The sequence below is a fragment of the Aotus nancymaae genome, unplaced genomic scaffold, assembly GCF_030222135.1.
Source record: "Aotus nancymaae isolate 86718 unplaced genomic scaffold, 86718_ANA_hifiasm-v0.15.2.pri h1tg000008l, whole genome shotgun sequence".
Classification (NCBI taxonomy): Eukaryota; Metazoa; Chordata; class Mammalia; order Primates; family Aotidae; genus Aotus; species Aotus nancymaae.
In genome coordinates this window covers 60,622,584-60,644,332 of record NW_026988419.1, presented here as the reverse complement: position 1 = coordinate 60,644,332, position 21,749 = coordinate 60,622,584, and the positions used below count along the sequence as shown (strand labels likewise).

Sequence of the window (21,749 nt, the reverse complement as noted above, 5' to 3'; positions counted from 1 at the left end):
TAATTCAGTGTTTTGTTGTGAAACCATCACCACAATCAATTTTAGAGCATTTTTATCAACACAGAAAGAAATCCGGTATCTTTAGCTATCACTTCTCTTGTCTTTTTTTTTTTTTTTCTGTTTTACTCACTGTGGCTCAGATTTTTTCTTTCTTTTTCTTAAATCTTGTATTTTTCTATTAGCTCTCACTTCTCAATTTTCCCACCACATCCCTAAGTCCTAGACAACTGTGTTGCCCAAGCAGGAGTGCAGTGGTGTGATCAAGGCTCACAGCAACCTTGAACTGCCAGCTCAAGTGATCCTCCCACCTCAGCTTCCCCAGTAGCTAGAATTACAGATGTGTGCCACCACACTCAGCTAATTTTTAATTTTTTCATAAAGACAGGGTCTCACTTGCCCAGTCTGGTCTTAAGCTCTTGGCCTCAAGCAGTCCTGCCTCAGCCTCCCAAAGGACTAGAGTTATAGGTATGAACCACTGCACTTGGCCTGTAGGCAGCTATTAATATACTTTCTGTTTTTATAAATTCACCAGTTTTGAATATTTTACATAAATGGAGGCTGGGCATGGTGGCTCACGCCTATAATCCCAGAACTTTGGGAGGCCGAGGTGGGTGGATTGCTTCAGGTCATGAGTTTGAGACCACTTGGCCAACATGGTAAAACCTCATCTTTACAAAAAAATACAAAAATTAGCTGGTTATGGTGACGGGTGCTTTTAATCCCAGCTACTCTGGAGGTTTAGGCAGGAGAATCACTTGAACCTGGGAGGCAGAAGTTGCAGTGAGCCAAGATCACTCCCACTGCACTCTGGCCTAGGCAACAGAGAGAGGCTCTGTCTCAAAATAAGTACATAAATAAATAAATAAGGAATCATGATATGTGGCCTTTTGTAAAGCATGACATTGTGCCTAACTTTTTTCACTTAGTGTGTTTTCAAGGTTCATCCATGTTGTAGCATGTATCAATATGTAATTTTTATTGCTGAACATATGGATATACTACAGTTTGTTTATTCATTCATTAGTTGATAAACATTTGAGTTGTTTCTTCCTTCTGGCTGTTATGAATAATGCTGCTATGAACATTGATGTATAAGGTTTTGTGTGGACATGTTTGCATTTCTCTTGGGTATATACCTATGAGTGGAATTGGTGGGTCATATGGCAACTCTAATCAGCATTTTCAGGACTGCCAGACTGTTTTTTAAAGTGGCTACATCTTGTTCCATCCCTATTAGTAGTGTGACGGTTCTGATTTCTCTATATCTTTGCTTGTGTGTGTGCGTGTATTTTTGTTGTTGTTGTTTTTTAATAGCGACAGAGTCTCACTATGTTGCCCAATCTGAGAGTGCAGTAGCTATTCACAGGTATGAATATAGCATGCTACAACCTCGAACTCCTGGCCTCAAGTGATCTTCCTGCTCCATCCTCCTGAGTAGCTAGGACTACAAGCATGTGCCATCATGCATGGCTACTTTCCACATCTTTGACAACACTTCTTATTTTCTGTCTTTTTACTGTAGCCATCCTACTGGGTGAAAAGTGATACCTTAGTGCAGTCTAATGACTGACAATTTTGAGCATCTTTTTTGTGCATCTTGTATATCTTCTTTGAAAAAATATCTAGTCAGAATTTTTGCCCATTTTTAAATTGGATTGTCTTTTGTGTTACAGAGTTCTTTATATACTCTAGATATGAGTCCCTTTTAAGATATTTTTTACTCTCTTGATTATATCTTTTGAAGAATTGGACTTTATTGAAGTTCATTTAATCTATTTTTTCTTTTGTTTGTGCTTTTGGTGTTATATCTAAAAAAATCATTAATCCAAGACCATGAAGATATATCCCTCTTTTTTTTCCTAATATATAGAAATTGACTTTGTATGTATGTGTCTTTTTTTTCTTTTCACAGTTTTATAGTTTTAGTTTTTACATCTAGGTCTTTTCCGATTTTTAAACCTAAGTTTTGCTGTTGTTTTTTTTTCTCTTTTGCCTTGAACAGAGAGAGTTATTACTAAATGTCTGTTTTATTTTTGATTGCTAATGTTTTGGTATATTTACTTCTAGTGTTTTCATATACATGTGTACATGCTCTTATGCGTAGATGTTTGTGCACATGTATGCACACACACACACACACACACACACACACACACACACTTTTTAAAACCCAATGGAAGTTTGGTTGACTCTGACTTCCTGATTGGAAATGCAAGCAATTCTCACTGACTACAGGAAGGAGGGAGTCACAATGGAATGTCTTATTTTAGAAGTAGAATATAACCTTTGGGAATAGTAGTATAGACAGATTATGTATTTTCAGATTTTTAAATCTCATTGTGAATATTAACCAAACTTTTGTTTTATATTTATATCAAAATCTTCTAAAAAAAAACTTGCTAGTTCAGAATTTATGATAACTTAGGTGTGCTAGCCCAACATGTTTTTTGTTTGTTTGTTTGTTTCTAGTATCTATAAATTGAACACTAGGTTAAATTACCTGACCTTGGCTAGGCATGGTGGCTCACGACTGTAACTCCCTCAACTTTGGGAGGCTGAGGTGGGAAGATGGCTTGAGCCCAGGAGTTCAAGACCAGCTGTGCAGCATAGTGGGCCCCCCCCCTCTACATATAATAATAATAATACATAATAATTTTTTAAAATTGCTTGATGTTTTTTAGATGGAGATGGGATAAGAGTATATTTTTGGGTATACCGTGCTCAGTAAATATGAATGCTGAGTGTTGTATGAGTATCAAATATGTAGCAGTAGGTTTTAAATAATTTTTCCCATTGTTCTTGTAGGTAAATCACTCTTATCATATGTTTATTTTTTTATTAGGAAACCTCTTTACACACACACACACACACACACACACACACACGCTCCTTGACTTACAATGGGGTTACATTGTAATAAACCCATCATGAATTGGAAATTTTTAGGTCAACAAGGTACTTAATACACCTAACCTACTGAATGTCATAGCTAAAACATGCTCAGAACACTTACGTTAGCCTAAAATTGGGCAAAATCATAAAGCACAAAGCCTGTTTTATAATACAGTATTGGATATCACATGTAAGTTATTGAATACTCTACTGAATGTGAAAAACAGAAAGGTTGTATGGGTACTTGAAGTATTGTTTCTACTGAATGAAGCATATTGCTTTTGCACCATCGTAAAGTCAAAAAAGCATAAGTCGTATCATTGTTGCGGACCACCTGTATATATATGTTTATACATAATATGTATATGTACAAACATGTTTATTAGAAGACACAAATATAATTGCATGTTTGATTATAATATCTGTTGTGGGCAAAAATAAGACCTTAATGTCAACCTAGAATTTTCAAAGTACATTATTATACATTATTGTCACCCTTTATAAAATAGGTAGATGGAAAACAGCAGTTCAAAATGACTAACTCTCTTACCTCAAATTACACAGCTAATATATGCTGGAGGTTTCAAGTATTTTGATTTTTTTAGACTAAGTCCTTTTATTCTGTAATGTCCTCTTGGGGGATTCAAATCATTGATTTGTGTCAAAATAAATCTAGATGACCCCATTCAACTTTATAGTGACCGTCTTGCTTGTTTCCTTCCTTTCATCCTTTAATAATTATATGAATTTGACATACTTATATGTATTTGGTTGTTTACTTAGGTATAATTAACATTTTTAAAAGTAAAAGATTTTAGGTATAGCTCAATGAGTTTTGACAATTGTTTACACCCATGTAACCGCCTAAGATAATAAACATTTCACCCCAGAAAATTCATTCATGCCTCTTTCCAGTCAATCCCTTCTCCTTTACCCCATGCAACCACACTTTTGATTTCTGTCGCAGGTTTTGTTTGTTCTTGGATTTCATGTAAATGGAGTGTACAGAATGCATTCTTTCATGGCTGGCTTCTTTTGCTTAATATGTTTTCAGAGAGTCATCCTTGTGTGGGTATCAGGTTTGTGTTTGTTTTTAATTTTGCTGAGTATTATTTCATTGTACGAATTTACCACAATTTGTTTATCCATTCTTCTGTTGATGGATGTTTGGGTTGTTATCTATTACAAATAAGGTTGCTATAAACATTCTTGTACAAATCTTTTTGTCAGCCTGTGCTTTCATTTTTGTTGGGTGAGCATCTAAGAGTAGAATAGAGTCGATGTATGTTCAATTTAAAATAAACTGCCAGCTCTTAGAAGTGGATAGACCATTTTATAGTGTCCTCAGCAGTGTACAAATATTCCAGTTGCTCCATATCCTCACTAATGTTTGATATCTGTAGCACTTTTTATAGTAATCATCCTGGGTATGTGAAATAGTATCTTATGAATTAAATTTGCATTTCCCTGATTCCTAAAGATGTTGATCATCTTTTCATGTGTTTATTGGTTATTTGTATATCTTTGTGTGTGTGAAGTATCTTTTCAAGTCTTTTGCCTACATTTTATTAGGTTTCATATTTATTACTATTTGTAGAAGTTAATTTATACGTCATGGATACAGCCCTTTGTCAGATAGATGTGTTGTGAATATTTTTTGCCAGTCTGTGACGTGTTTATTGCTTTTATTAATGATGTTTGTAGTGGTTTTTAAAGAAAAATTGATTATGTAGTTTTTTGGACAGATCCAGAAACTTAAGTGAGAATAAATTTAAATATCTTTCCAAATTAACAAAGCAGAATATTAAAAAATCTAAATGGACTAACCTGTATGTACCTTCTAATGGTCTCTTTAGTAAGTACCTGTTTTTTATTTTTAATTGTTAAACTCAAATCAGAGATCAGTGATAAACTTACCTAGCTGACTGCATTACCTCTTTCAGAGAGTATATAGTCCTGAGTGGATGGAAGTCATGAAACTCAAAACTTAACTTATCGCTCAGCAAAGGGCTGATGTCACCCCCTCATGTTGCAGGTGAACTTCGACAGCCCTATGTGAACACTATTTCTGGAGGACACATTGCTTCCCTTTGTGTCTTTCTTTCAGTGTGCATAGCGCTCTTGCATGAGTCAGTGCACAAGACTTCTGTGAGGCAGATAGAGCAGTTGTGGGAATGGAGTGGTTATGCTGAATGCAAAATCCATGACAATCTAGGTCAATAGTCTTCCAAACCTAGAATCTTTCAACTCTCCCATGCTTCATCCCTTCAGCTTAAGCATGTGTGTGCACACACTGCACATATACACACCCTCCCTTCATATTGGTAAAGCAGAAAGCCCACTTGTTAGGTGGAGCATTTACTAATCCTGGGGGCCAAGATCTGTAACTAGCCAGCTCCTTATGATGAAGAATTCTATGTCTACCTCAGCAAGCTGAGGTTGCACATCTCTAAAGAGTAGTTTGGAAACAGCTCTTCCACCTCCCATCCCCAGGAATCAGTGTAGTCCAACTTTAGGCCTACATACTTATGTGAACACATATATATGCGTACAAGTTAAAAATCCTTATATATTTATGTCAGAAGTGGCTTATGATAGGTACACAGGGATTTTCACTCTTGCTGTCTTAGTTCATTGTGACTGCTATTAAAAAATACCTTTGACTGAGTAATTTATAAACAACAGAAATTTATTGCTTACAGTTCTGGAGGCTAGAAGTTCAAGATAAGGTAGCAGCAGGTTCAGTGGTGAGGGAGAGCTTGCTTTCTGCTTCCAAGATGGCACCTTGCTGCTGTGTCCTCACATGGTAGAAGAGACAAGGCAGCTGCCTTCAACCTCATTTGTAAGGGCACTAATCCCATTCAGGAGGGCAGAACCATCATGACTTAATCACTTCCCAAGAGGCCCTGCTACTTCGAACGTATGAATTGTGGGGAAACACCAACATTCAGATCATAGCACTTCCCTTACCCTAGTTAGGAGTATACATAGTGTTAATTCATAACACCCTGGCATATCTCATCACTCAGCAATGAGCACATTGCAATTTATTTCTTTTAAACTGTCACTATCCTATTTTGGAAAGAACCATAGCATTTCCTATTGCTTTACAAAAATATGAATGGTTGGTGGTATGTAAGACTAAGTCACTGTCTGTTCCTGTTCCTCTTGAGTCAGTCCTATTGACAACTAGTTCTGTGACTTTTATTGTTTGTCTGGTTACTTTAAATGCACATATTGTGTTCATCTGGAGCTGATGTGACCTTAAATAAATTGAAGTTAGATTTTCATCAGTCTCTATAAGGGAAGACTTTATAATGAGTTGCTTAGATTGGACATTTTGTGGTTGGAGGGAAATTATTTCAATCTATAGGAGACAACAGATCAAAGAAAGAAATAAACAAAGGATTTGGCACAAGCAGGACCCAGTCTCCAACCTCTTTGTGAACCTTGCCCTGGGGGTAGGATTGAGAGGGCAGAAGGTTGAGTAGGCCTAATCCTGTATATAGCCTCTCGGCCTTAGGCCCCTTGGAGACATGGTGACATCTCAGTATTACATCCTTTTCTCCACTAACTTTTGCTGTCAGCTTTAGTAGATTTTCTCATTAAAAAATGCATATAAGATTAAATGGAAGTTTTTTATTCTTTCCATTTCTGTTATATATGGGTAACCCTCATTCAAAATAAGATTTGTTCCCTTTTATTTATCTTTTAAACTCAATTCTAGAACACAGAAATGACAACAGAATACTGAAAAATAGAAAGCATCTAAGTCTGTTTTGATATTAATGCTTGTATCTCTTTTAGAAAAATAGGCAGCAAATTTAATGAAGGAAATTTAAGCAATTAAAGAATTAGAAGCTAATTTTGGTGATTTCAAGAGTAAAAACAATTCAGCAACGGTATGGTATAGAGTAGTATGTTATCTAACATAAACATTAGTAACAGACGCAGCAAGATGTCAAATTTAGCAATGTCCATTTAAGGTTATGTAGCTGTGTATCATTGTGGATTAATTTAAAATTTTATATATCTTAGTGTCTATTATTTCAGATCACTAGCTATATTTGATTAGGTTTTTTGATGTTCATATGTAATAGATAAGCTTTTTAAAAAACTTGGATCCACAGTAATGCCAACTAGTTTAAAATATATATTTGCTAAATTACCAAATCTACCATGAATGAGCATATGCAAGAGAGAACTTAGTTTATAAAGAAGCTATTGTTTCTAAGACCAGGTTTGTTTCTTGATGTTGTTGAATAGTTAATACATTCATATGTTTCAAAATTTAAAAGGTACAATGCAGTATGCTTTGAAAATAATTTCTCATAGCTACTCAATTTCTCTTTCCAGGAGGAAATCAATGTTTTTATTTATTTATTTATTTATTTATTTTTTTGAGACGGAGTTTCGCTCTTGTTACCCAGGCTGGAGTGCAATGACGCGATCTCGGCTCACTGCAACCTCCGCCTCCTGGGTTCAGGCAATTCTCCTGCCTCAGCCTCCTGAGTAGCTGGGATTACAGGCATGCGCCACCATGGCCAGCTAATTTTTTGTATTTTTTAATAGAGACGGGGTTTCACCATGTTGACCAGGATGGTCTCGATCTCTTGACCTCGTGATCCACCCGCCTCGGCCTCCCAAAGTGCTGGGATTACAGGCTTGAGCCACCGTGCCTGGCCAATGTTTTTATTTTTAAGCCACTTTGATTTTGAGAAACTTAGGTAAATTTTGGCATATTTATGATCAAATGTGTACCTAATATTTTATGTTCTGTGTATGTCATTTGGCATGATTTTACTAACAAATCATATTACCCAATTAAGAACATAAAATGTCTCTACTTAACTGTTTTCTTGGGAATTTGGAATTCTTCCTGTTCAATTTTGCTGCTATTAGAAATAGGAAACATGAGCATATTTGTAGAAATACAGGTACTTTTTTATTGAAAAGTTACTACATTTATGAAATTCTATGTATTAAAGATTATATTTACTGCAAGCATGCTTATCCTTTGGAAAGCTGTTTTTAAATTAATGATATCATTTATAATCAAAAGTCTTAGAATAGAATAAATATGATATTTCTCTGAGAGAAAACACCCAGTTCAAGAGTTTGAACATCATAGTCCCTCATTCTTTGTTGCTTGATTTCTTACCAGTATCATTGAACTGATCTCAGATTTTACTCCCTCGTCCTCATCCCCAGTTTAATATGTAGGAGAGAGAGTGTGATTCACCTCAGAGTTTCAAAAAGAACAGTGCATATTTGCCATGTATGTTTTCCTTTAAGTATCATAAACATCCAAAGTTTTAGACAAACTATTAGGTTTCTACAAAAGTAACTGTAGTTTTTGAAGTCTTTATCTTTGCTAAAATTATTCAGTGTTTCTTGAAAGTATTTGCCTTCCTGTTCCTAGGCCTATCATGAGGTTTTAAAAATGTATGGCAATTACCTTTTAAGAGGTAAGGTCTTGCTCCATTGCCCAGGCTGGCCTTGAACTCCTGTGATCAAGTAATCCTCCCGCTCAGTGTCTTGAGCAGCTGGGACTACAGGCATGTGTCATTGCACTTGGCTTGTATTTTGATTTTTAAAGCATATACAAGTGATGTATTGCCAGGAGCTTTCCTCTCTCAAACATAGGCATGAAGGAAACTTATAGATGTGTGCCTTGCTATAGTGTCATTGTTGGATTGTTTGCACTCTCACTTGCCAGATTATATGTGTTTATAAATGCACATCAATTGAGATTTGTGGTTATGTCCTGTGCATTGTTGGGATTTAGTATGTGTGCTAGGTAACCAGTCTTCAAAGCATACAACAATTAAGGTGTATGTATTTTTAAAATGTAGTCCCGGCCAGGTGTGGTGGCTCACGCCTGTAATCCTAGCACTTTGGGAGGTCAAGGCGAATGAATCGCTGGAGCCTAGGTGTTTGAGATCAGCCTGGGCAACATGGTAAGACCTCCCATCTCTACAAAAAATACAAAAATTAGCCAGCTATGGTGGTGCACACTTGTAGTCCCACTTACTTGGGAAGCTGAGGTGGGAGGATCACCTGAACCCGGGGAGGTCAAGGCTGCAGTGAGCTTATCCTGCAACAGCACTTCAGCCTTGGTGACAGAGTGAGACCCTGCCTCAAGCAAACAAACAAAATGCAGTCAATTATTTCTCTTTATTGTGCCATTTTTGTAGAGTTTCAGTAGAAATCCTGTTACTTGAATACTTCAAAAATTTTGAAGCATTGTTAAAGGAGTATAAATCTCAGTCAACTGGCAATTATTTCTAAAAGGGTGCATGAGAGAAGGAAGGGGAGGAGGCAGCTGTGGGGCGTTGGGGACATGGATTGGAGTACTCCTGCCCAGCAGGATGTTATAATTTACTAATGATTACAAATGTGAAAGACCTTTGTATTTATTTAAACAAAATGTCCACATTTAACACTTGGCACCCAGGGGCTGACACTGTCTGGTAGTGGCAAATTTGCGGGAATTAGAATAAAAATTTATGGTTCTATTCTTTTTTTAATCTGCTTTAGTTAGAACATAAAGCCCATTTTCCAAAAGATAGTCTTTGCAACCATTATTTAAACAAGTGATTTCAGGGAAGTAGTAAACTTTTTAAATTGGTTTGGTCTTTAATACTAGCTACAGGAGCAATTACTTGGATTATCATTTTAACATAATTTTTCACCCAGCAATCCTTTTGAAAGTATTGTTTGCTTAGATTCAAACATTAAAATGCTTCCTTCTGCCTGCAGTGCAACAGATTAAGAGAGAGAAATGCAGGCAAATCAACATACAAAATTGGGTCAGTACATCGTTGGGGGACCTGTGTGCCAGTGGTCTGGATTTTGTCAAATTGAGGAGTTACAGGAAACCAAGAGAACGAGACAGCAAATTGCTGCACCTCCCTGCTCAAAGGACAAAAAGGGGATTAAGTTCCTGGCTTATTCAGGACAATGAGCTGTCCACGAAGAGAAGAGGAATTTAGTATCAGTGCTGGCAATCGTGAATATTGAAACGAGTTAAGGAGTCAGGACTGGAATAGGGGTAGTTGGGGGATTTATAGTCCCAAGGCATTAGGAAAATAGACTAAGCCATGATGCTTCCCCTTAGAAGTGGGTCTAGGAGGGCTTTGGGTTTTAGATAAATGAGCAGGAATGTGGGAAAAGGTTGATCACTGAAGTGCCATTGAAAGCTGCATGTGAGTTTTTAGGTGTTGTTTGTAATCTTTCTATACCTGTGGAATTATAGTGCCCCAGATTTTATATTTCACATGTGATATGCTTTGTGTTTAGTTGTGATTATATAAAATGATTTGATGATACGAATATAATTAGGACTATTATATGAATACGGTTATGATTACATAATGTAAACAGCTACTGTTGAAGATTTACAAATGGGATTTTTCATTTCATGAAAGGAGATATATATTTAATTTATTTATTTTTATATATCCATGGTCACACACATTTTTTCTTTCTTACAGAAACCAAAAAAAGAAGTTGGTAGATGATTTGTTAAATGTTTTTTTTTTCCTCTACTAGTTAACAGATTTCAGATGCAAATATACTCTCATTATCCAAATTCAAATCTCTGTCACTCACTGCAAGAATTTGGAATGTGGCTTTGATCTTGAGGGTGTTGTACTCATGGTAACTAGATGTTCCATTTCTCAGCTTTGCCTTGAAGAGTTTTTCTGGTTTTGTCTTGAAATGATACTGAAATTTATCTTTCTAAATTCTTCCCTTTTGTGTGGGTGTAGCCATGTACATGTATCAGAGTTTTACTTAGGATAATACACTTTAGAATTTGAACTGGAGGAGACTTTTCCCCTTCTGACTTAAGGCACCTCTGTGGGGCCAAAGTAGTTTTAGTTGCTCTACAGTTTAAGGAAGCAGAAGCAAGTGGGTATGCTGCCAAGAATGCTTGCCACAAAGAGGAAAAATAATTGTGGCTCTGAATTTTAGCTCTGGCTTGTAAAAGATGACAGTCTTCTACTGTCTCTTTTTCTTTCGTTGAGTACCCTGCGGCCACATCTGGCTTTACTTTTTTTTTCCAAATGGGTTTATTAGTTTTGTTATTTTGAATGTGGCTGGAGTGATCCTGGAAAGACTGGTCTGAGAAACAATCTTGACATTTCAATTAGAAACAAACCCAGAGGTAGATTGACCTGAGACAGAGTTTGGGACCATCCCTCTGAACTTCTCCAGGGTCAGCCTAAGCATCAGACTGTCATTCCCCCATGAGGAAGGCGGTTTCACCTCCTTTTCAAGATGGTAAGATGTAGAGGCTTTTCTGGATTTTCCTTTTTTACGCTGCCAGTCTGGCTCTGATGTGAAATCTGCCTTTCTCTTCTCCCTTGCCTACAGGCTGGAGGCTCTCAGGTCATTTTCACCAACCCACTGGAGATAGTGAAGATTCGTCTGCAAGTAGCTGGAGAGATCACCACGGGACCCAGAGTCAGTGCCCTGAATGTGCTCCGGGACTTGGGAATTTTTGGTCTGTATAAGGTGGGTAGGTTTCCTTGGGTTATCTCAGTGGAGAGGTTGTAATGTATACAATAAAAATATGAAAGAATGTGGAAACCAGACTTTTCCACTCCAAGTTGAAAAGCAATCTTGTCCAGCAGAGTAGTCTGTGGAGTAGAAAATCAAACAAAAAGAAAAGAATCATGATGCTTATATGAAAGGCAGTGGGATACACATGCAGCCTCTCCTGTTGTGATCTTCAGGCTTTTATGAAACTGCCAGCAGGGAGGCCAGCACCACAGACCTGCTGGCCTCAGGCTCACAACCTTTCATTTGCTAGGAGGCTTGGGAAAAGTTTCCTTGGTGCTTTCTTTGGGCTGCTTTGGGACTTCAAAATAGTCTTATGTTTATTTTCAGTCTGAGTTATCTCTATTGTTATCTTCCCAGTGGGAGCTTTTCTTTGTCTTAATAATTTGACCACAGTAAAACAGTAGTAGAGTTTGGTAGGATTCAGGTCTTTAAGAAGTTAAGTGGTAGGATTTGTCAATAATGAATTCCATTAAAAAAAAAACAACAAAAAAACCAACAACAACCGAGTGCTGTACTTTAACAAAATGCCAGTCAACAGATTCCTTCCCTGCGGGTATACTTATTCCTATCATTACAGATCAGATGTAATGGAGCAGAAGCTATTATTTTTCTTAAACAAGGAAGAGTATTTCTTTCCATTCCTTTGCCTGGTATAAGTGGAATACATAAGTTTAGCCACTATAGGCAACTGTGACTCCACAACATCTGATATAGATCCATCACTACAGAAATGTGTAAATTTGTTTCTGTAACTGCAAATTAGAAATTAGAAATTCTCTGTAATCCCAGCACTTTGGGAGGCCAAGGTGGGTGGATCATGAGGTCAGGAGATTGAGACTATCCTGGCTAACATGGTGAAAACCCATCTGTACTACAAAGACAAAAAATCAGCCGGGCGTGGTGGTGGACACTTGTAATCCCAGCTACTTGGGAGGCTGAGGCAGGAGAATCGCTTGAATTCAGGAGGCGCAGGTTGCAGTTAGCTGAGATTGCACCACTGCACTCCAGCCTGGGCGACAGAGTGAGACTACCTTTAAAAAACAAAAACAAATTCTCTAGATTGGAATCACATAGCTACAGGGCTCTCTGGAGACCAATAAACAATGATGCCTGTCTCCAGAGAGTTTCATACACATTTTTGCTTCCTCCTCCCCGCTCTCAATTTCCATCCTTTTTGAATTCCCTTTGAGAGATGACTTTATTAATATTGCTTCTCTCTGTATTGTCTTTTAGTGAGTCCTTTTTTTTTTTTTTTTTTAATGTTTGAGTTTGTCTTTAAAAATAAAAATCCAGGGCTGGGAGTACTGGCTCATACTTGCACTCCCAGCACTTTGGGAGGCTGAGGCAGGTGGATTGCTTGAGCCCAGGAATTCAAGACCAGCCAGGGCAATGTAGCAAGACCTCGTCTCTACTTTAAAAAAAAAAAAAAAAAAAATTAGCCACCACAGTGGTGCACACCTGACGTCTCAGCTACTCAGGAGGCTCAGGTCGGGAGGATTGCTTGAGCCCAGAAGGTCAAGGCTACAATGAGCTGTGATTGCGCCACTGCAGTCCAGGCTGGGCAACACAGTGAGACCCTGTCTCAGAAAACAACAATTAAAAAGAATAAAACAGAGTCATTAAAAAAACAAGCACTAAGGTGGAGTATTTGCCTAGCTAGGTAAAGTCCTGGGCAGTAGAATGATGTGTGCTTCTGACAAAGCTGAGGAATGTCTTCTTTGGGACCTCAGTCATTGGGACAAGCTGTCCCTGGGTGATTTTCTGCTCCCGTGGAAACCTGCTGCTAAAAATACTTTGTCTGCTACTTAGGACATGGGGGATGAGGAGAGAAGATTTGGCTTTCTTTTCTCCTTGCTCTAGAGTAGTTACCTTCTTTCACCACTGCCTATAGCTTTTTACCTGGGACTGCAGGGATTCTCAGCTGGTGTAAAAATTTAAGAGGATAGCTATCATGTGTTTTTACCACAGTGAGAGATTAATTAATTTTAAAAACCCTGAATCTCTATAAGAAATGCCAGCAAGTTCTTAGCTTTCAGAATACTATCATTACCCAGTTATTAACCGTGGGACTGCAGGATTCACCATGCTTTCACAGACTTTGAGATATGCGGATTTCCCTATTCCGTATTCCCTACTGTCTCCCCCATCCCCCATTTCCCTTGCACATCAATTCTAATGCTGTTTGAGGGACACCTCAGGCTTGTCACTGACAAATGTCACCTGGATTCCATTTGGCCATTCACACTCAGTTTACACACTGTTTTGCACAATTTCCTCACTGTGTGACAGGGTGCCAAAGCGTGTTTCCTCCGAGACATTCCCTTCTCTGCAATCTATTTTCCTGTTTATGCTCATTGCAAACTGCTTCTGGCTGATGAAAACGGACACGTGGGAGGTTTAAATCTTCTTGCAGCTGGAGCCATGGCAGGTAACTACAATTTTTTTTTAACTGAAAGAATTCTCCCATTATTAAAAAAGTACAGAATCTCTATGTGCTTTCCCTCTTTATTTCTGGAAGGATTATTGTTTGTACCTGACTTAGTTTAAATGTGATCACTTTTTCTCCTTTGTGGGATGTGCTGTAATCCTGATGAGAGTTAATTACATTTGCATAATGTGGATAAACAGCTTAATGCAGCTTAGCAACTCAGAGCCAAATTAGATCTGCCCATCTAAATTGGGCTTTCATCATTAACATGTTTCTTAGTCTCCTATGCCCCTGAAACCTTGAGTGCAGCCAAGCTAAGCATTAAGGTGGAAAAGTTTTTCCTCAGGTCACTTGCTTTGCTGTATCTCATGCTCATGCACAGATTTAGCATGCTCTTACTTTTTCTCTCTGTATATTGGAATCTACATGATTTGGCCCAAAATTGAACTTTTGTCATGAAGTTGTCCTGCCTTCCTACCATTGACCTCATTAGACCAAAGTAAGGAGTACCCCTCAGCAAACTACCTTGAACTCAATTTTTATATCTTTTCTGACGCTTAACACTTTGTCATTAGCCAGGTGTGGTGGTGTATGCCTGTAGTCCCAGCTACCCAGGAGGCTGAGGTGGAAGGATCACCCGAGCCTGAGAGGTCAAGGCTGTAGTGAGCCTCACTGTACTCCAGCCTGGGTGACAGAGTGAGAGCTCGTCTCAAAACAAAAACAAAAAACCACTTTGTCTTTTATTAATGGTTATTTGCATAAGTTATTCTCTGTATTAGGCTAATAGCTTCTTGAGGACAAGAGTTTCATTCTGTGCATCCTTGCCTTTCCTATGTGGCCAATGTAATAATAGGAGCTCAAGAATTGTCAACAACATGAACGAAAACCTTCATCTCATCTAAGATACCAAATTAGGCACAGAAGAGATTCCATTTGAAAGAGGAGTCTTGCAAGGGCAGGGAGGTATTAAGATGCTTCCTTCTGACCTCACAGGTACAGCCTGACTCCTGAGTTAGGAAGGAGCTGACTTGGAATAGAAGGAGAGAAACAGGTATTCTTGGCTGCACCAACACTCCAAAAAGACAAAGGAAGGAAGGGGTGCATGTTTGCTCTCTATACAATCAGTAATGAACCATCACAGAGCTCAGTGTGGCTCTGACCAGCCAGGCTTATGTTCACTGCATGGCTCTTCCTTGCTGGGCTCATTCTCCTCTGGTGGCTCTTGCTAAACATCAGGGCAACCTGAGCAGCTCCTAGAGTGTGCTGTGCTTGGTGTGTGGCAGGAGCCCTTGGGCCTGAGAGTGTTGGGATGGACCACCTTGTTCTTGCCTGTGATGACAGTGGATGACTTGTGTTCATTAAGAAACAGTCCCAGGGACCTTATGGACCTTATTTGGGGCCCAGCAAGTCCTTTGTCCTCTAGCAATTGTAATTTCAGTCAGTTTTGTGTTTAAAAGCCAGTAAAGTTACATGCTCAGTCTTGACAGTGAGTTGTTTGTAGCAACCCCTTTCTGGTACTTACCAGTCTCCCACTTTTTTTTTTTTGAGACGGAGTCTCACTCTGTCATCCAGACTGGAGTGCAGTGGTGCAATCTTGGCTCACTGCAACTTCTGCCTCCCAGGTTCAAGCGATTCTCCTGCCTCAGCCTCCCAAGTAGCTGGACTTCAGGTGTACAGCACCATGCCTGGCTAATTTTTGTATTTTTAGTAAAGACGGTGTTTCGCCATGTTGACCAGGCTGCTCTCGAACCCCTGACCTCAGGTGATCCACCCACCTTAAGTGCTGGGATTACAAGCATAAGCCATCACTTCTGGTCCAGTCTCCTACTTTTAAATGAACAGCATTTGCCTTCCAGGCTTTTCCTTGTGCTTTACAATCAACAGCAAAAAACAGCCAGAGAAGAAGAGTCTGTGGACAGGTGTTTGCCGACTGAACCAAGTAAATATTTCCATGGAACTGTCAGCATCAACTTCTTCCCCACAGACATTTGATGTCAGTTTTCAGAATGAGATGATTTTTTTCTGATTTTTACCAGTAAACCTTTGTTAGCAGGCACTGAGAACATTCAGAAGTCTGCCTCCAAAAGGAGGCAGTTTACCTGGTTTCATCTGAATAGGGTGCAAGGCCATGCCAAGGGGAGGTATTTGCATCCTTCTAACAGAACCCCCTACAAGGCTGCCAGCTCCATCTCCCTAGTGATGGCACAGTGATACTTGGGCCAAATTGAATTTCTTCCCCCTGGGGAAGATTATGTTGCTCCTTTGCTCCCTGTTTTGTTTTATAAGTAAAAGGTGTGGTTGTGAAATCTATCTTCTGTGTCCTCCTGCTGATCAATCTCAACATGACCCCAGGGAGCTCAGGCACAGGGGCCTTTCCGTGACCCGCTCCCCTATTGTTCCTTGACTGGCTGCCTGGCTGCCTCTCGCTCCAGTTGTAATGACTTTTGTCATGTAAGCATGTCTGAAAAGAGTCACAGTCAGCTCTCAAGTTAGCCCTTCAAATGAGTGAGTGATTATGAGTATTGATATTCACCTCCCACACTACAGTTGACAAGAATCAGCAAAAACCAGTAGTTTGGTGTCAGATACATTTAGCGACTCACTAAAATGACATTATCCTTTTTTCTTATACATAAAAATACTTGTACCTTATTTAAGAAAAAACAAGGTAAAATAATTGAAACTGAAAGAGAACACTTGGGAATTGTCTTCTTAATATTGCTACTTTTTTTACCCCTCTCACAGTTATTTGGGATCATGCAATGTAGAGTGATTCTTTTTAATTCAGAAAAAAACCCGATAATTTCCCCCTGATCGCACTGAAACAGCTAATAGGCTTCTATGTGCTTTCCTCATTAGTGCCCAGATGTCTATTTAAAGAGTTTTGAGTTCCACTCAAGTGATTGAAGTTGCAGACTCTATAGTAGATGTTAGCAGTATTCCTATCTTTTATAAGGTACGCTGGATAAATTAAATGTGGCTTTCTTCTGAAAGGTGTGCCAGCTGCATCTCTGGTGACCCCTGCTGATGTCATCAAGACAAGACTGCAAGTGGCTGCCCGCGCTGGCCAGACAACATACAGTGGTGTCATCGACTGTTTCAGGAAGATTCTCCGGGAAGAAGGGCCCTCAGCATTTTGGAAAGGAACTGCAGGTAGGCAGGGGCTGGGGCCATATGCAATGGCTGGCTCTAGTGTCCTCCCCTGTGACTCAGTGGCTGTCTTTACCACATTGGACCTGGTTGTAAGTCTCCCCTGCTCCTGCTTCTCTTTTTCAGCTCGAGTGTTTCGATCCTCTCCCCAGTTTGGTGTTACCTTGGTCACCTATGAACTTCTCCAGCGGTGGTTTTACATTGATTTTGGAGGCCTGTAAGTCAGCTGCTTAACTCCTTTACAGAGAAATCACTAAAACAAAACAAACGTTTGTTCTGTCTACAAAGGCATTTTCGGAACTCTTAGAAAACTGATAAGACAGAAACTTATCATTTAAAGACGAATGCATTTAAAACCGTGAGCTTAAGCATTTGTGTTAAGTGAGTAAAACTGTGACAGAGTGATACTGTACATAATATTAAGCAGCTGTTTGGGGGATTTTAGGGAAGCAGCAGTTTTTTTTTTTTTAAAGACAGTGTATCCTCTGTTGCCCAGGCTGGAGTACAGTGGCATGATCTTGGCTGACCATAGCCTCAACCTCCCTGGCTCAAGTGATCCTCCCACTTCAGACTCCTGAGTAGCTGGGATCACAGATGCACACCACCATACCCATCTAATTTTTGTATTTTTTTTAATAGAGATGGGGGTCTCACTGTGTTGCCCAGGCTGGTCTCAAACACCACCGGCCTTGGCCTCCCAAAGTTCTGGGATTACAGGTGTGAGCTACCATGCCTAGCCAGGAGTCACCAAATACTGAATTTCATGGAGTTCTTACTAAGTGGATTTTATTATGTGGCCCTTTCACAGAAGTAATATACATGTATACCAGTAACACTTTTGTGAATTTTTTTTCAAAGTCCCAACCCCTTTTGCAATTTATTATTAGTTAGGTGTAGATCGATGGTCTTGGAGCTTATTTACTGGAAAAAACAATAAATTTGAACAGAGGTTATGCCCATGGATATAATCACTAGTGAGATGTAGGTCAGAAATTGGGCTTCTAAAAGCTTATCACTTGAAGCTTGCACTGAGAAGACGAATTACTAGTTGAATTTTCTGGGTGGGGAAGTTGTATCCAAAGCAAGCAATTATTAGCTTTTCAGCAGAAGACCAAGTACCATTCCTGAGTCCTCACACCATAAATCTGTGAACTCCTCTGTGCTGGAAGGCCACGTAGGGAATCAGCTGTTGAACCAAGTGGAGGGACCTATGCAAAAAAAGTGAGAACAGCCGTCTTACAATTCTGTTGTAGAAATGTGAAGGTTCAGGCTTTTCCATGCTTTTATCTTCTGTAAAAGAACTAAATCTATTCCTCTTTAAATAACTTAATTGATCATCTTTATGAGTCTACTATGTAAAAAGTTAACTTTTAAAGTAATGTCAAAAGAAAAATATATACTTAAAAAAATTACTTTCATATATGCTTAATGCAGAAAATTTGGAAAACCATAAAGCATAAAAGAAAAAAAACCAGGCTGGCTATGGTGGCTCATACCTGTAATCCCAGTGCTCTGGGAGGCCAAGGCAGAAGGATCGCTTAGGCCAGAGGTTTGAAAACAGCTTAGGCAACATAGCAAGACCCTCATCTTTACAAAAAGAAAAAAAATCATCCATAACCCTACTTCCCAGAGAGTCTTCACATTTGAGTGTCTTTTCTTCTGACTTTTTTCCTCTGGATCTGCTTATATATGTATATAAGCATTGGAAATAAGGCTATATATCTGTAAATCAAATATGTAGATAAAGTACTGTCAAAGCAGCTATAAATCATGACTGTGATTTCTAATCACACAGCACAAGTGCCATGGAAATGGTTGAGACAAACACTGTTCTTTTTGGCAAATGGGTCTGACTGAAAATGTCCAGCTGTAAGCCATCCTCATTGGTCTTGAGTATGCTAACCATTGGCTTTTTTTCTGTCAACAGCAAACCCTCTGGTTCAGAACCAACACCTAAGTCACGCATTGCAGACCTTCCTCCTGCTAACCCTGATCACATCGGTGGATACAGACTTGCCACTGCTACGTTTGCGGGCATCGAAAACAAATTTGGCCTTTATCTCCCCAAATTTAAGTCTCCTGGTGTTGCTGTCGTTCAGCCAAAGGCAGCAGTGGCAGCAGCTCAGTGATGAGACAACTATTGAGTGTGGCAAAATGGCACCTTGAAGAAAGAGGCCTAGGAGAGCAGCCCTGTAATGTATCCAGTCAGCTGCATGGTGCTGACTGAGCTGAGGAGTCAAACTATTCTTTCTATATGACATATACATATACTTGTTTATAAAACAATCATTTGCCCAGGGTGAAAACCACAATGCTGTTTCAAGCTTTAGTCTTATGTGTTGAAATGTTTTTCTAAGCCTTGGCATGAATTAGTGTTCTAGACTCTGCTTTGCACAGCTTGCACTTACAGTGATTGTACATATTGTACATCTTTGTACAGAGACATCTTGGCGCCTCATCCCAACAAATCACATTTGTAGAAATGTAATGCGGTTCTGAGTGGCTTGAAATGTACAGAATGTTTTGAAAGTGTTTTATTAAGTATCACACAAAAATAAATGTATTAAAATTAAATTTATTCTCTTATTGGTGACTTATGGAAATAAAGCATCAATGTTGGATGTATTTAATTCCTAGTTTGTTTTCCATTCTGGAATAAAAAGGTATTTGCTGATAAAAGGCATAACAAGACATAGTGCTGATACCATTGAATAAGTGATACATTGGAAAGATGCATGCCAGTGGATGCCAGAGGATCAGGCTAATGACTTGTGTGTGCTGATGTGTTTCCATTTGTATTTAATGTGTGTGTAGACCCTCCTCTGTTCATCAATCAAAAAGCATTTCCTAGGCAGCTCCTCTCCTGTCAGTGTGCATATAGAAACAGGGACATCTCCATCATTACTGGCTTAGTTTTGCTTTCCTTTGACACAGCAAGGCAAAGGCCAAGCTTTTGAAGGAGTAAAGGATACTTTCACGATTTCCCTTCATATGGATATGATTCCAATGAAAAATAAAATGCACACCAAAATGTATACATGTAGTTGGATTTTTGTTCATAAATATACTGATAATGCTTTTTGTTCTGATTGACTACTGATTCCAAGTAACTCATGATGAGGTTTGCCCTTTCCTCCACCTTTATAGAAAATAGAAAAATTAGTTTAGAAAAGGCTAGCACAGTGTGAGGGGAGGGAAGAAGAAAGAGAAGAAAAGCTCTGTATGGTGATTTAGTGGGGTCTAGGTTCTTTCTTTGGAATCCAAATGCAAACTGTTCTAAAAGCCACTCACCCACGGTGTCATTAGTAATTTTGATCTAAACATGCATCTTGACAGCCACATCTACACTTTGATATGGATGTGATTTGATGTGCAGCATCAGAATTTATTTACCTTACCAAAGTGCTCTGGGAAGACGTTATTGCTACTGCCAGTAAGCTGGGATATGAGAATATATGCAAATATTTTCAAGAGGTGAGCCTGGAGACAGACCAAGTGACTTAGTATCCTCCACAGTGCTCCTCTATTGATGGCTGACAGCCCTGTGACCACAACTGTAGGCTCTCTCAAGGTCCTCCAGGAACAAAAGAATTAGCTTTGAAAGCAAGTTATTTCCAAATGTATTAGATTGGTCTAATACATAGGAATGGGAGAAATAATAATATGGTTGTTTTGCTACTACCACTTGTTAGAAATATAAAAGTAGTCCATGGATATGTGATTACAAAAGAATCCTATATATGTATCTGGTGTAAGATGGGGAAGTGTCCTGTTACCCTGCTTCTACCTCCACCACTTCCTGGCCCAGAGGTAATCACTGCTAACAGGTTAGAGCATGAATTTGTAGTCTGTTTTTCATACCTCTATATAAATATATGTGTATATTTATATTTTAAAAACAGGATTATGCTATGTATGTGTTATTTTGTGTCTTGCTTTTGTTCACTTAATGTGTTTTGGATATCTTTCCATGTCAGTTTATAAAGATTTATTTTTAATGGCTGCATAGTATTTCATTGTATGGGTGATAATACTTTTCATAAATCCTCCCTTATTGACATTTATTCATTTTTTTCACTACAAACAATGCTGTAGTGAATGGCAGACATCTTTGTACACATATCTTGAGTGCATGTGAATTTCATTAGGATATATATTTGGAATTGGAATTGAAAGCTTGTAAGATGAGCTTTACATTTTTATACATAATGTTACATTGTTCTTCAAAAGGAGTTACTAATTTACTTTCCTATTGACAACATATGAGAATGCCTATTTCTTTACAACCTCAGCAAAGAGGGATATTAGTCTTTTACATTTTCGGCAAATCGTGATAGGTGATATTGTTATTTTTCTAATTACTAGCGAGATTGAATATCTTTTCACATTTACTGGTCATTTGTTTATTTTCTTATGGAATATCAACAAAGTGCATCAAATATATATGTATGTGTGTATACACAGATACCTACACACATACATATTTTTTTTAACGAATCATAATGTGCACACCATGTGACCACCAGGTCAAGAAGTAGAACGTCTCCAACACCTCAAAAGCTCCCTGTATTTCCCTGCCTTGTACCTTCTCTGTCCACAGTGTGGACATCCCTACTCGTTGTTTTGCTTTTCTTCATGGTTTCACTACCCATGTAGTAAAACTACATCTCTAAAGACCATATTTACTTTCTATTTTTGGAATTTATATGAA

General features: G+C 38.6%; 1 protein-coding gene across 4 annotated transcripts in view; it reads left to right on the top strand.

Moving 5' to 3' along the window:
* Positions 1–21,040, top strand: part of SLC25A12 (solute carrier family 25 member 12) — a 220,230-nt gene extending 199,190 nt beyond the window's left edge. For all 4 annotated transcript variants that reach the window (XM_064373393.1, XM_021668984.2, XM_064373394.1 and 1 more), the window contains 5 exons: positions 11,272–11,412; positions 13,750–13,888; positions 16,883–17,041; positions 17,165–17,255; positions 18,966–21,040. In XM_064373393.1, the coding sequence (XP_064229463.1) occupies positions 11,272–11,412; positions 13,750–13,888; positions 16,883–17,041; positions 17,165–17,255; positions 18,966–19,167 (732 nt within the window). In that variant the 3' untranslated portion in view covers positions 19,168–21,040. The remainder of the gene's footprint in view (positions 1–11,271; positions 11,413–13,749; positions 13,889–16,882; positions 17,042–17,164; positions 17,256–18,965) is intronic.
* Positions 21,041–21,749: the final 709 nt, after the last annotated feature.